This window comes from Numenius arquata, chromosome 8 (assembly GCF_964106895.1).
Source record: "Numenius arquata chromosome 8, bNumArq3.hap1.1, whole genome shotgun sequence".
Taxonomy (NCBI): domain Eukaryota; kingdom Metazoa; phylum Chordata; class Aves; order Charadriiformes; family Scolopacidae; genus Numenius; species Numenius arquata.
In genome coordinates this window covers 3,951,789-3,966,335 of record NC_133583.1, presented here as the reverse complement: position 1 = coordinate 3,966,335, position 14,547 = coordinate 3,951,789, and the positions used below count along the sequence as shown (strand labels likewise).

Sequence of the window (14,547 nt, the reverse complement as noted above, 5' to 3'; positions counted from 1 at the left end):
ATGGGCAGCAGGAAAGAAACCATATTCTGGACTTTTACCAGTTTGGTATTGCTTTGTTTTAAGGGTATGAAATGTTCCAAAGCCAAATGAGTAAAATTTATTCAGCTTACAGTTCCCTGAAAAATAGCATGTTGATATTCAAGTGTCGCTGAAAAGAAATACTCAAAGCATCAAAATATTTCTGGCACATGAGATGCTTTCTGTGCCACGTTATCCGCGAAGCACAGCCTTGCTGGAACCTGCAGGTCTCCAAATGGCAATACAAAGAGACATGGGCAAAAATTTGCAAGTCTAAGCACTAATTTGCAACCAACATGACGTTATTCACTGAATGATTTGTCATACCAAGCAGTGAGTAATAAAATCGGGATCTATTTTTCCATGTTCTAATATCATTTCAAACTAGCAGATCACAACTTTAAAATAATATGCTATGAGTGAGATTGATCCCTGTCCTTCAAATACGGTCTCATCTATTGATTAAGTCTACATTTATCAGGGCATGAGAATAACATGGAGGACATATTCTTACTGCTTTTTTTTTTATGTAGAAATAACCTTGCTGCATTGCATGAAATAGGAACACATATTACAGGAGGATAATCATGAATATAAGATAAATAGAATTTCCTTGCAATTTCTGAGCGACAATTTGTCGGCTCCACAACATTCTTGCCATTTACTTAAGTTCTCATGGGTTATGGTCACATCCCACATACTAACAAGGTAACAGGGAGTATATCCACCAACATAAAACTAATGTCTTGTTCTTCCAGGCAAGCCTGAGTTCCCTGAAAAGTCCGAATAACCATCAAGCAAATCTTTACTTTCACCATTAAAAAAAAAAAAAAAAACACCATCTTTTTCTGTCCGTATAAAGCAGCCCTGAAACCACCACAGAGATAAAAGGACTACGCCTCATTGCTCTCTCCTCTCCCAAACAACAGGATACACCTCATAAATTAGTAACATTTCTGAAATCCAAAACCAATGTCAGATTAGAGAAAATGGCTGTAATAAACAAATATAAATCACAATATCTATCAAATAGAAATATTAGCTGAAGACAAGCTACATCATAATCAAGATAGACACACAGCAGTAACAGCAGGTAAAGCCCTAAAAGAACTTGTGGATTTGCTCTACTCGGGGCTTTGTCGCTCCTTAGATACTGATTTTGGAACAAAATCAATAGCAGAGAAAAAATAATTTTTAGATCTCCATATGTCTAGTCTTTTCCATTCTTGGCAGCATGGAAAAAAATTAGCATCGCATGAATGTTTTTTAACTGGCTGCGCATTAAGTGTGTCCAATATTAAGTTTTGTATGTTGAGATGGTTGCTTTATTGACATTCCTTTAAAACCATCAAAGACATAGCAGTAACACAGTGAAAAGTCAAAACAGCTGTGGAGTTCAGTAGAACGTAAAGGTTATAACAACTGAAAAAGACAGCAGGAGATCTACATAAATCAATTTTAGATGTCATTTTATCTTTTGATTATGTGGGGGAGACAATTTACTGATTTGTGGAAAAAACAGGGTATTTTAACAGATTCCCTGTAACAGAATTAAAATTATATACAGAAGTATGGTCATGCAGAACGATGACAGATGACCGGCTCAATTACCCCAAAATCACTGCTCAATTAGAATACAACTTACATTAGCTAACATAAATTAGTAAAATATTTGGGGGGAAGTCTTCACATACAGTCATTTATTGAATCTCAAACAAGACTGCTAAAAAAGGGAATGCCAAAAAGGGAAAATGCGCTAACTCTAAAGAAAATATTGGAGTGGTTTGTGATACGGCTCGTGTTTAATGACAGAAATATACAACTGATCTTGAGCACCGTCTTCTTCCCCCCGTACGCCAACAGCCATCACAGAAACAAAGCTAAAATACAAGCTCAGCATATGGGCCGATGTGTGTGAAATTAAATGGAGTTTCATTGTTGGTTTAAATGGTAGATGTCCGTACCCTGATGGAATGGGAACCGCAGACTTCAAAAGGACAAAAGTACCATTAAATGCAGGAACTGTGTGCTCTCCACTGAAAGGGAATTTTCGTATTACTTATGTAAATATTTGTGGCTAAGATAAGCAAAGAAAAAAATAAGCCAAATTGTAGAAGGGATGACCTGGTGTTTCTTTTGGGATGAACACTGGTTTCTATTATAAACGCTGGATATGGAGGAATAATCACAATTTAATCAAGTCTCTTCTTGAAGGCTCCTTACAAAGAATGCAAGAAATAACTGCAAATCCCTATCAAACCAGTGAGAACTTAGAAATTACAGGACATGGCAGAACACAAAAGAACAGGATTTCGGGGGCTAAGGGGAAGAGAAAACAAGGTATTTGAGAAGGTTTTTAGAATTAGTGTTGTCCAAAATTATTTGATAGCTCAGTGCAACAAATACAGAACCAAAGGGAAACAAAAAAAGAAGGTAATAAATCAGATCACCAATCTGGAAAGGGCTGAACAGCCCTCAGAGCCCTCAGGCCAGGTCAGCTGTTCGGAAACAACCCTGCTATTCCTAACAAACCGCTTCTGCTTAATGGATGGATATTTTATCTAAGACTTACTGACCCGCATCCTACCGTGCCAGATCTAGAGGCACTATATGCTCGATGTCACTGTGCTATAGGTTTATTTTAGCGTAGAAAGAAGAAGAAGGACTTATTCCACCTTGCTTCGTGACTCCTGAAAACTTTAATGGTTAATCCTCCAACTCTCGGACAAATCCAAGGATTTAAAATAATTCTGGTACCAATTCTCAATTCCATTTGATAATTCAGGGAGCCCTCAGATCTCCTTTTTTTGCATGAATAACACAATTAGTGTGGGGGGTGTCAATCATATCCCATCTGCTGACTGCAAAAGAAATTCTCACCTTTTCCACGTGTTGATTTGACCCACTGTTCTTAGCAATATGAGCACGTCTGGTATCAACTCCTGTTTAACACCTTTAACTTAAACATTGCAAGACCCAGCGCAGAGTTGCCGTCATTTTGGCGAACACCTCTGGCTGTACACCCATGCATAAGACGCGACTACACAAATAGCTGGGTAATTCAGACTTTGGACTGCATACAGAAGCAAAATTTAATCATTTTAATTCTTATAGATAGCTGGGAGAATGACCCTTTTTCTCAGCAGCTGAAAAGACAAAGCTGTTGCAAGGCTATAAAGATGATTTAAGAGTATGTATCAGTTTAGAGAGAAAAATTCTGCAAGCTCAGACAGTTGTAAAATTGCCACTTTATGGCTGCGTCTGCTTGGACTCTGCCAAATTTAAGAGGCCACAATACCTATATTATTGTATTCAGTGTTTAGCTTATATTACCTTGTCTTTGCAATCAAATCTAATGCTTAACATCACAGCCCTTCAATAATGAAGCTCCATATCAATTAAAAACAAATAAATCCAGTTACTTTCTGATATTACTTGAGGCTCAATACCAATTAGTCAGAGGCTGAAGATGCAGAATGAACAATAAAACATATTTGCAACTTTTGGTCTACCAAGAATCCATATATCCAGTTTTTTCACCCCCCTCCAGACAGCAGTGTTTTAAATTACACCAGCATCGTTACATTACACTATCAAATGTCTTGATTGCAAGAAAACAGGCAGATATGAGCATAACAAATCTGTTCTTTGCAATTGTCTAGTCATTGAGAAAACCAGATTCATTGAGGCCTGGCAATTGGGAAATTGGGCAGAATTTAACTCCAGAAGATACTCAATTAATTACTGGAAATATCATAAAAATCAGACATTTTAAGTGCACAGAAATTACTAGCAGCTAGAAAGGCATTTCAAGATAAAAGTAAATCCTCTTAAGTACTTCCCTCCACCCCCCTTTTGGTTTTGTTTTCTTTCTCTCTGTATCTACTTCAGAAACCAGGTTTCATTCCTGGTCCCTGGGAAGGATCTCTCCGTGCCTTTCCAGGGAGATGTTTCATTCTACGGTCAGTCAGCCCCAGTGGAAGCACAAACCCCAGAAGATCCCTTACCTCCTGCCCGTGGGGGTGGTCCACAGAGCAGCACGACTCCCTGCCCCTCACGAACCGACACCGCGCTTCTCATCTTCGTCCGGGAGTTTTCAAGATCTGTTTTTGAAAGACAAGCTGGGTATTAGGAAAAGATTAAATATACAGGATTTTCAAGTTCTCAAGCCCCGATATCAAACCTCTTAGCATGCAACCAAGTTAAGTGATTTCAGTGAATCAGTTGCAAAAGAAATGGCTGTTCAACACGAGGGAGGATGAAAGATTTAGGACTGAAGTGAACTAATTTACAACACCACCACTTAACAGATCCTATGGCTAATTTTCTTCTTATGCTAGACTTAAACTACTCTAATTTTGACAACCAAAAAGGAGTCATAAGCATAACTTAAAAATAGGGCTTTAATCCGCTGTTTCCTTCCCAAATGAAGGCTCTGGTGAAAACAGCACCAAGATTCTACTGAGCTCTTCTAACCAACCGAATAACCTCCAACCAAATAACGCTAGTAATGTAGATATTCAGAAAACAGGTATTTAACTTTTCAAATAGAAAAGAAACCCCTCAACCATGTCCCTGCGGCAGAATCCCTGGTAACATCGCTAAGCCCTGGTGAAGGCAACCACTTTGCACCTCGGCGTGGTGACCCAGGGCTCTGCTCTACCTGGCTTCAGGTCTTCTGAGATCTTTTAAAGCTATTTAAGAGGGGAAACAAATGCTACCGAGTGAAAGTAAATGCAAAATTGCAGAGCAGCAATACTTCATCATGAATTTATATTAACTTTCCCTCTAACTGGTGACTCAAGATCCAAGAAAGTATGGCCTCATTATATCCTGGAATTAAGCTAGATAGAACATTCAATACAAACTAAGGTTAAGGTTGTGCACTAATAAAGATTTTTCCATGAATAAACCGTATGTTTTTCCATCATAAAACCAAACAATAACAATTTTTAAAAAAAAGTTTGTTTATAACCTTGTAAAGGATACTAACACAGTCTGTAAAATAAGGCTGTCTTTATTACCAAGCATAATAGAAGCAGTAAATTGACCAATAGTAGCTATTTCCCAAAATATAGTATTTTTTAATATTGAAAAGCAACAGCTGTTACAGTCAGAACACTGAGCAAGAGTGATTAGAATTTTCAATGCTTCATTTAAAAAAAAATACATTTATTGCCACACTAAGATATTGTTCTATTATTCTTTGTTACTGCACATAAATCTCATAGAAGGGTTTCTTACAAGGACTATTTTTTGCTTTCCAACTGAATTTCCATGCAGATACGTGTCAAGGTCTACGTTTTCACTCACACAGTAAGTTTGGGTCTTTCAGCTGGTACTTCAGAGAAGAGACACGCTATTCCACACTAGAATGAAAATAGCTGTGCAATTTGGATTTTAAAATTTACAGCAAAAGAAAGAAAATCTATTTATATAAAACATTAATTTTGGCCAAATTTTGCCCTCTTACATCACAATCACCAAGAGCCATAAATCTTATGCAATACCCATCATTTCTGTAATTAAGATGAACTGCTTTATCACTGCTTTCGAAGCACGTACATTCATTTATTGCAAACACAGACATTCAGAAACTCCATTGCCTTTGAGCTGCCCGACACAGTGCACGAGGGGGATGGGACTGGGCTGGGAGCACCCAGGGGAGGGAGGTGACCCATGGGGACACGCCAGAGCACATCCCCGTTATCCTGTGGTGACCCAGCAGGGACCCGCTGTGGAATAACATTTGAGCTGTTGCAATGTTGTACTGCAGAAGTTATTAATCACTGATTGCAGATGAAGACTGCTGTCACAGGGGAGTAAGCTTTTTTTTTGGGAAACAAGAAGCAACGCAGAATCCATCAGAAAAATGAAGAACATGAGCCATACTACAACGAAAGAATAATTTTTCACTAATTAGCAGGAAGCTCTCCATCCTACCTTCTGGAGTGGTTTAAGTACCAGACTAATCACACAGCTGCAGAAATATCATCACTTAATTCATTTATATACCTGTACATTCTCTTTACACATTGTCTGGCACCACTTTGAAAATAATTAAAAATCACTATGAAAAATAGTAATAGAGTTCTTTATTAACACAATGCAATGAAGCCCAAACATCTGACCTTGGAAAGTACCCGCTGCTTATAAACGAGCTTCTGCTCTGATTTTACGAGCTTCTAGTCTCATTATCAGGCACCTCTATAGCATATTCAGAGTGCTGAAGGTCAAAGCCAGTCCTGTTTGGTGGAATATCAGGGCAGGGTGGTCGGGGGGGGATTTTTTTGTTTGTTTTGATAGTTCATTTTTTGTTGGTTTTGTTGGGGTTTTTTTGTTGTTTTTTTTGTTTGTTTGTTTGTTTTTAATAAAGCCAGTATTCTAAGAGGAACGACACTAGGGAGTGGTGCTGCATCTTCCAAGAAAACTTGCTATTACATGAAATCATTGGGAAGGAACATTAAGTCCTCAGAAAACTGACAGGGTAAATAAAATACTGTAAAGAGGTGGGCAAATAATGGAAAAGAGTGTTTACTTTTACAGATCGATTTGGATCTCTGAAATCAGAGGTTCTTCTCCTGCTGAAATGTCTTAATAGATAAAATATAACTGGAAACGAAGAATGAGGATAAGAACAGGACAGAAGATGGTTTTGAGAAACGATGAGTCAGAGAAGGGCTCGCTTTTCAGCGCCCCGTGGGATGACAATAACCCGTTGTTTTGTTTGAAAGAAAAGGGCAGAAACAGATATAAAGTATTTCTGTGTTCTAGCTGTTGATCTATGGATTGTCTTACTCATCATTAGATTTTTAAAACTTTATCTACTTTCTCAAGCTGGTCACCAAAACAAAGTGTTTTAATTGGTATCTCGTCTACAGCTTTTTAATTCTTACTTGAATTTATTATGATTCATTATGCCCCACTTTTATTTCATCTGAAATGCTACTACTCCAGTAGGAAATGACCAACTTTATTACTTAATTCTAGTAGGCAAAGTCTCTAAATCATAACACTGAAAATATTTTGGTAAAAATGGTACAAAAACCTGACTATACAAGGAAAAGAAAAAATCCAAGTTAAAACCAATCTAGAACTGCGTAATTTACAAATTAAATGTTTTTATTGCCTGTTTATAGTTTGCTATATAGAAGAAAGTTCTATAGCAACTGAGGCCTTTCTGACTCCTGAAACAGCATTTTCTTCCCCCTTCCCATGCTAATACATACATTGGCCTCATTGCTTTAGTGCCAAGTACATAAAGTTACATCAACTGAAATACACATGCCACTGCAATAAAATGGAGCAAGAAAATGTAATTCAGCTTTATTGAAAAGTCTTTTATTCTGCCCAAAAAGGAGAACAACGAAACGTGTTCTTGCACATACAAACAGCAGGGATATGAAAACCGCATATTCCATTGGGTTCTCTCCTTCCATTTAATAAGCCAAATTTTAAGTCTCAAGAATGTTGCAATGAAAGATTACAAAATATGGAGTTAAAGTAACAAGAGCATAATTTGCACAGCCTCTGCTCTGGAATAACAGTATTACTCGTTTAGAATACAAGCATATAAAAGTTCGTGTGATACCCAGTTATTGAAAGACAGATTTGTAATTTCATGGGGGAGGTGGGAGAGAATATGCTCCCTGAAGCATCTGGAGAAGGCAAAACAGACCTTGTTCTCACCTGGTGTCAACACATGAGAAAGAATAAAAAAAAAATAGATCGATCTTCATCTGCAGAAGGCACGCCTGTTGGCCACAGTCATTGCGGTTCACTGTGAGTACCTTCTAAAATGTTTCCCGTTTCTGTAATCTTGTGTAATCAGCGAAGGTAAGCAAACAGATCAAAGATCAATATCAGATCAAATATTACACCTATGCTTTTAGAAAAGACATAGGAGAACACGTTATGCAAGATCCAGAGAATTTCTGATGACAAAGCTGCCCCAGACACACAGCTCCCAGCTTGTGGCAGCACTGAGTTATATCACATTGTGTCAAGAAACCTGTGGGATTTTTCACGCCTGTTCACACGGATCTGTACACAGGATCTTCGTAAGACTAGCAGAGGCTCCCAGAAACTATACCATCTTCTAGTTTTTATTTATTTTTTGCAGTAATGCACAGGACACATTCACTCCCTGGAGAGGAGCAGGATGCAGTAGGTTTCCAGCTCCAAGTCCCGTGACACCCAAACATCTTATTACACTTACATCAATTGATATTTATTGTCAACACATGTTTATTAGCAATTCTACCGTGTTTTGATAACCGCAGAACAAGGGTTCATGCTCTACAAACATAATCGTCCCTCAAGAGCCACAAAAATATTTATTCCATTACTTCATTAGACTCATTATTATGCAAAGCAGCAGAACTTGTTAAACATACTTTATGTGTAATTCTATACTAGTAGGATGTTCAAGGACCTAAATGAGTCAGACAACCAAATCTTAACGGTTTTCTTGAATAGGTAATTCTGAAGTGGGGACTTTGTTTGATGTCAGCACATAATGAAGTACTAATTCACAACCAGCTCGCCCTGGTAAAAGTCACATTATTTAAAAACATGAAATACCAGTCTCTCGGCTCTTAGGAAAAAAAATAACAGCCTCAGCGTGTCGTAATAGCTATGTTGGTAATGACAACTTCTGGAGAAAACAGAGTAAGACAAATTCGTTTCTTTAAAAAGAACAAACTTCACCACCACATATATCGCCTACGTGCATAAGCAAACCTTCTTCCCCACCACTCTATACCCCAAACTTGGCTAAACCAAGGCATTTCTGTAACCTTGTATTTTATACTATAGGCAGATCTCAGACACCGAATAACGTGACAGAGCTGCACATGGAGCAAGTGAGATTTTCTGCTGCCTTCCCTGGGCTCTGGATCAAGCCTGGGAGAATCATGCTGGGGTGGGAGGGAGGGATGAGACCCCAAATTATCTCCATAATCATAGATCATTGTTGGAGGTAGAAAGGAGAGAGAAGAAAAATGTTAACAGTGCAAAAGTGAACAGGATCAGGGTTATTTGTCACTCCAGAAGAGAAAAACCGGCTGTTGGGGAACCATCTCCAGAGTTTCATTTCTGTCGGGCTGGTGTTACAGGGAAATCATATAATTTCACAGCAACCTCTACAAAAGTTGTTAATGCTGTGACACACTGCTGAACTTTCATTTTATAGTATGACATTTATGTGGTAGCAGTACAGCAGGTTACACACACACACCATAGAGTATTTTTAACAGCCCATTTTGCCAGGAGAGGAGCAGCTCCGGTGCCGGTGATGTGTTCCTGCAGCCCAGGACATCGGCACTGCTCCTCCAGGCTGAGACCCAGCCCTGATGCCTGGCAGGTACCAGCCCCATCGCCTAAAACCAGTGATGCCCTGGGCATTTCATGCCCTGGAGGCTCCAGGACGGGCCAAGCAGAAACAACCTCCCACCCTCAAGGCACCTGTTATTCACAACCCAAAGCACTACTTAAGAAAACTTTGAGTGTTCACTTTGAACCACTGCTCCAGTCTCTGCTCATGTTACAGTCTGAATGAGGCTAATGTATCTCACATCCATAAAAATACTGCTAATAAAATGCACGTTTGAGACCCTGCAGGTTGTTTCCATTGCATGAAATGTAGAACATCTACCGAGCGAGTCGTGCAGGGGCTAAGGGTTGCTGGGGCCAGCCGCGGTGAGCCAAACAGCATCAAAAACTTATTTACGAAACACTCAAACTCTTCACCTCCCCGTAAATCACTCGGGGTGCAGTAAAAAGGTACACAGGAAAGAATTAAACACTTTGATACCAATTAAATGACAATCATTTAAAAGTCATACAGCAAAGTCTGCATTATAGCGACACAAATAGGAAAAGCTAAAAAGAAACTGGCAGGGATATAGCGAGTGCGGTGAACGTGAAATGCCAGCGCGGAAAGAGGGAGAAGAGTCTGCAATAACGAGGGAGAAGGAGGGATAGAGAGAGATGAGATGCTTTTGTGGGCTGCGTGGAACAGAAGGGAGAGACCAGAGACAGCAGAATCGAAAAGCAGTAGAGGAACATTAATAGCATAAAAGTTGAGTCAACATCTGATGAGCGGGGATATTTTTCTTTTTTTAACATGCTTTACATTAGCAAAAATGCACTGATAGAACTGGAAAAATAGCGTTGTAAGGGAAATGCATGTTTTGACGGAAAGATATTCTCCAATAAATATTTCAAATAACACTCCCTTCCATAAATTTGTATTATCTGAGAATGATCGCTGAACTCAAGGCAAACACAGCGCTGAACAAAGCAATTCAAGTAATTTAAGAATTATCTCAGGAGGGAAGGATGTTTGCTCAAGGAAATTATCCTACAGCTGAGTTCTCAGATGCAACACAAATTCTGCCCCCCTCAAACTTTCCTAAACCAAACCCTAAGAACATCCTGACAGTCCATAAAGCACCTCCATCACTAACAGCTTGTGACCGCAAAGCGGGTTTAGTGGTGAACATCAGGCTACTCACATTTTAATAAACAGATGGATAAACACTTTGCCAGATCTAGGCCTTGTTACCTGAAGTTTATTTAATAAGTAGCAAGGTTTCAAGACTTTCTTCAATAAAAAAAATAAATAATGAAAATCATCCTACAACAGTTAATTTTTGAAGCACTGAGAACATGACAATAGGATTACTATTTTTCTGCCCCGACTTAAGTCCTTTATCTTTCCAAAGACAGCCACCTTCCTTCAGGAAATGGACTGATTCTCCCACAAATATTACAGGATATATAGCTGGGTTGTCACCAGAAAGTATTGCTAGGATACGGGTAACCAAAATCTATCCTCTTTCCCATCTCACTTGCTATGGAGCACCTGGCAAAAAGCCCCACTGCTTCGATTAGGGCCATGCGGGCTATAACAGATGTAATGATGACAAATAACAGATACAGCAGATGAGTAAGTGTCCTATCAACAGATGTCTTGCCACAGGTGCTGCTTCACGCTTAAAAATACACTAACTTGTTAGTCAGCATAAAAATCCAATATTCACAGACCTTCAAAATATTTATAGTTCTCATCAAAATATGTATCCTACCTGGGTTAAGCAAAATAACATGAAATGTGCAATTTCATAGAGCTGCAAACATAATAAGGAATGCCGTTAACTCCAACAGAGCTAATTAAAAACACGGCCCCTGGAGGAAACTGTACTGTCTTTATGGAGCTGCTCCAGCTCTCCAAAGCGAGCTTCCAGTTTTCTCAGCCTGTGGACCACCTCTTTGAGGATCAGGCCCTCCAAAGCTCTGCAACTGTGTGACTGCCTTTCTCACTCTGATTAAAACTCTGAAAAGCTTTATCTGTTTCTATCTGTCCCTCTACCATCAGCTTCACGGCACGTGGAATGCAACAAGCCATCTCCCCATCCAGGACCAACAACACTGGAGTAATTTGCCAGGAAGAAAAGAGCAGACCTGAACCCACGACCAATCCTGCCAACATTACTTGCGCCATTTTCTTCACCAGAATTGGTTGGGTTCTATCTCTGTCTCCAGCTGCTGCTTGGTATTTTTAACTTGACGCGTTGGGGACCCTAAAGAGCTTACACTAACACATTTTTACGTTTTGGTTTTATTTTAATAATTCTCCGGAATACTATTTCTCAATCTAAAACCAGATGGGTTTGTGAAGTCCATTATGTCTCAACTCTTTAATCTAATAAAACAAGTACAAGGGAACTTAAAGACGATGACTATTTCTACCTAAGTGATTTCAGTAACCTACTTGAAGCCAGCCATACAGGGGACAAAATGCGAGAAACTAATGTTGTATCAAGAACAATATTTACAGAGGAATTCAGAGGAAATTAGAACTTTTAATTTCATTATCAGAGTTACTGGCAGATGAAAAACGCAGAAGTAGAAATAAAAGTAATGCATTTTCCTGGTAGCACATTTTCCTGGTTCATGTAGAGGAAGAAAGGTTATTTTACTGTATTAACTAGTCACACAGCAATTTTAAGAAAGAGGTATGTGAATTTTCTCATCTGACAAGTAATATTACTCAGGCTTACTATCCTGCATATAGCGTATGATTCTGACATTAATTGCCTCTGTGATGTTCCAATCTAACATCTCTGAAACAGGGATATAATACACTCTTCCTTGGGTGCTCCACTACAACCGCAGCAGTATCTGGCTGAGTACAAAGATGTTGCCACCACGTAAAACAGATTCTGGAAAATTGCTGCAAACATTTATGACTATAAATCTCTTAGGTTAGTAGCTGGGATTAGACTACATTAACAGGCTCAGAAGGACAAGATAGATAAGAAAAAATATCTATTTCTATCCAGACACCATACAGCAACACTAACGTTGTACCTTAATGGATGTTCAGGAGCACATCAAAGCAAACCAGAATATATTTTGTTCATTTCCTTTACAGTAGCTAAATGTGACTAAAGCAGATGGTCTGCAGTTACTTTCTTACAGACTTTGGGGAACAGGGATGCAGCAAAATGTATTTCTTGCCATGATGTCATTTGCAGCCGACAAGCAAACCTGGTATTTTTTACTGCAGATAAGGCAGAAAAAATAAAAGAAACAACACATCATTTTGATGCTGACAGTGGAGATGCTTAAAACAATAAAAAATTGCCATGTTCACATAAAAATGCAAAAAAGAAAAAATCTAACATAATCTATAGGAGACATGACATCGTGCCATGCAAATGGCAGAATCATTTCCCGAATGGTACGATTATTTCCTGAGTACTGAAGATGAAAGCCAAATGATGAAAAGTTGCCCATGAAGCCGTATCTCCAACCTGTGCACAAGTTCTTAAAAAAAAAAATAAATTATTCAATCAAAGGCTAAAAAACACTGCATAATCTAATTCAGTTTTCTTGTGCAAGTATATTACTCTGTAGTCCCTAATAAAATTAAAAAACATACTGAGGTTGCAAACTCTATTTGGAGCTAGAAAATGCCAGAATTAAGGTTGCCCAAGATCACAAACACTGGCCTAGAGAAAAAACCCAAAACAGTAAGATTTCAGCTCTAAGGGCTTGGGATGGGAGCGTGCATTGGGCCTTGTTGACTGGGGACACGCTGCAGCTAGTAGAGGCACTGGGGGACATTGGCCATCAGAAGAGAAGCCACCAGGAAGGTTCCAAACACAGGTCCCCTGAAGCAGCCACCCAGACTGAAACCTCCAGCTCCAGAGAGTCCCACTCCCAATGCCAAGGTCCTCTCATGGGGTCCGGGATCCTTTGGCTTGAGAGGCAGTTCCTACACGTTTCTGTCATTCCTCACACACCTTTGTGCTTGTCCTCCCTTCTCCTCAATGGCTTCTCCTTCAGTCTTTGCTTCCCCACCAGTTCCAGCCTCCTCAGCTCTTACCAGCACTCAGGTGAAGCATGTTTCTCAACTTTTCTTAGAATACCTGTATCTGCAGTCTCATAAAACTCATTCTGCCAATCCCTTACCCCTTAATTGATTGTAATGACTATCATGATCATAATTAAATTCCTCTCTCTCCTCCCTTTTCTTTTAATCCAGAGGGAATTCCTAGTTTTTGCTGCCAGGGTCTGAACTCAAGACATACCGTCTCATCTCAAGACCAATGCCAGGCTCCATTAGGTGAGCGTTACAGAGAAATAGCAAGAATGGGGAGCAACCAAGAGTTTGGGCATACTCTTGGGAAATTTTCACGTGTAGGGGAAGACCTAGAAAGGGATTTTCTTGCCTATACCTAAGGTACAGGGAGGATATGCTGCTGGGAAGCTTCAGGGCACAGAGTTTGATGGAGGCGTTTCTTAAACAGCAAAGACAAAGACAAAGAGTGAATTCAACCAAATCAGCCTAAAGGCCATCTCAAGGCCATCAGGTCTCATTTTGGAGCTGCTCAGTATGGGGAGCTGCTGATTCGTGCTGGAGTTTCCTGCTATTAGAGCAGCCAGTTTCTTGTCTTATCTGGAAACCTCTCCTATCCTCAAGTGCCGCTGAGTATATTTAATTAGTTTTCGAGAGTCTGAGTGTGGAAGATGTCAAATTATTTTGCAACCATGGTGAGAGGCAGCAGGCATCGAGAGCATGGCAGCTCTCGCTGAGCACGGACTTCACGCTCCCGGTGGCTCGTTTAAGGAAACCTGATGAGCCGAGATCCCTCCAGTTGCCCCAACACGCACAGCGCGACTCGCCGCAGCAGTTCTACTTATCTACACTGAAATACGTTCTCACTGTAAGCAACCTTCTTACACTCATACCTTCCTATCAAAAGGCTCACAGTGGTCAATAAAAGAAATAATTTGGAGGGGAGCGAAGGCACACTGGAGGAGTAACCACCACCAGTACTGGCTTTTCAGCAGCTCTCAGCAGCCTGCTGCCCGTTCGTCTTCCTATCACCTTCTCACAGGAGTTTCTCCTGGTATCATTTTCTTTGGTAGGACAAACCCAAAGGCTGGAGCCAGATAAATTCAAGTTAGAATTAAAACCGCAGACAGTTCAGAAGCAGCAATAAGTTACTGCATACT

General features: G+C 39.7%; 1 protein-coding gene across 1 annotated transcript in view; it reads right to left on the bottom strand.

Moving 5' to 3' along the window:
* Nucleotides 1-10,920, bottom strand: part of CNTN3 (contactin 3) — a 59,566-nt gene extending 48,646 nt beyond the window's left edge. The window contains exons 1-2 of the mRNA XM_074151659.1: nt 10,872-10,920; nt 4,026-4,139 (exon numbers count right to left, since the gene is read on the bottom strand). Coding sequence (XP_074007760.1) covers nt 4,026-4,139; nt 10,872-10,920 — 163 coding nt within the window. The remainder of the gene's footprint in view (nt 1-4,025; nt 4,140-10,871) is intronic.
* Between the last annotated feature and the right edge of the window lie 3,627 nt (nt 10,921-14,547).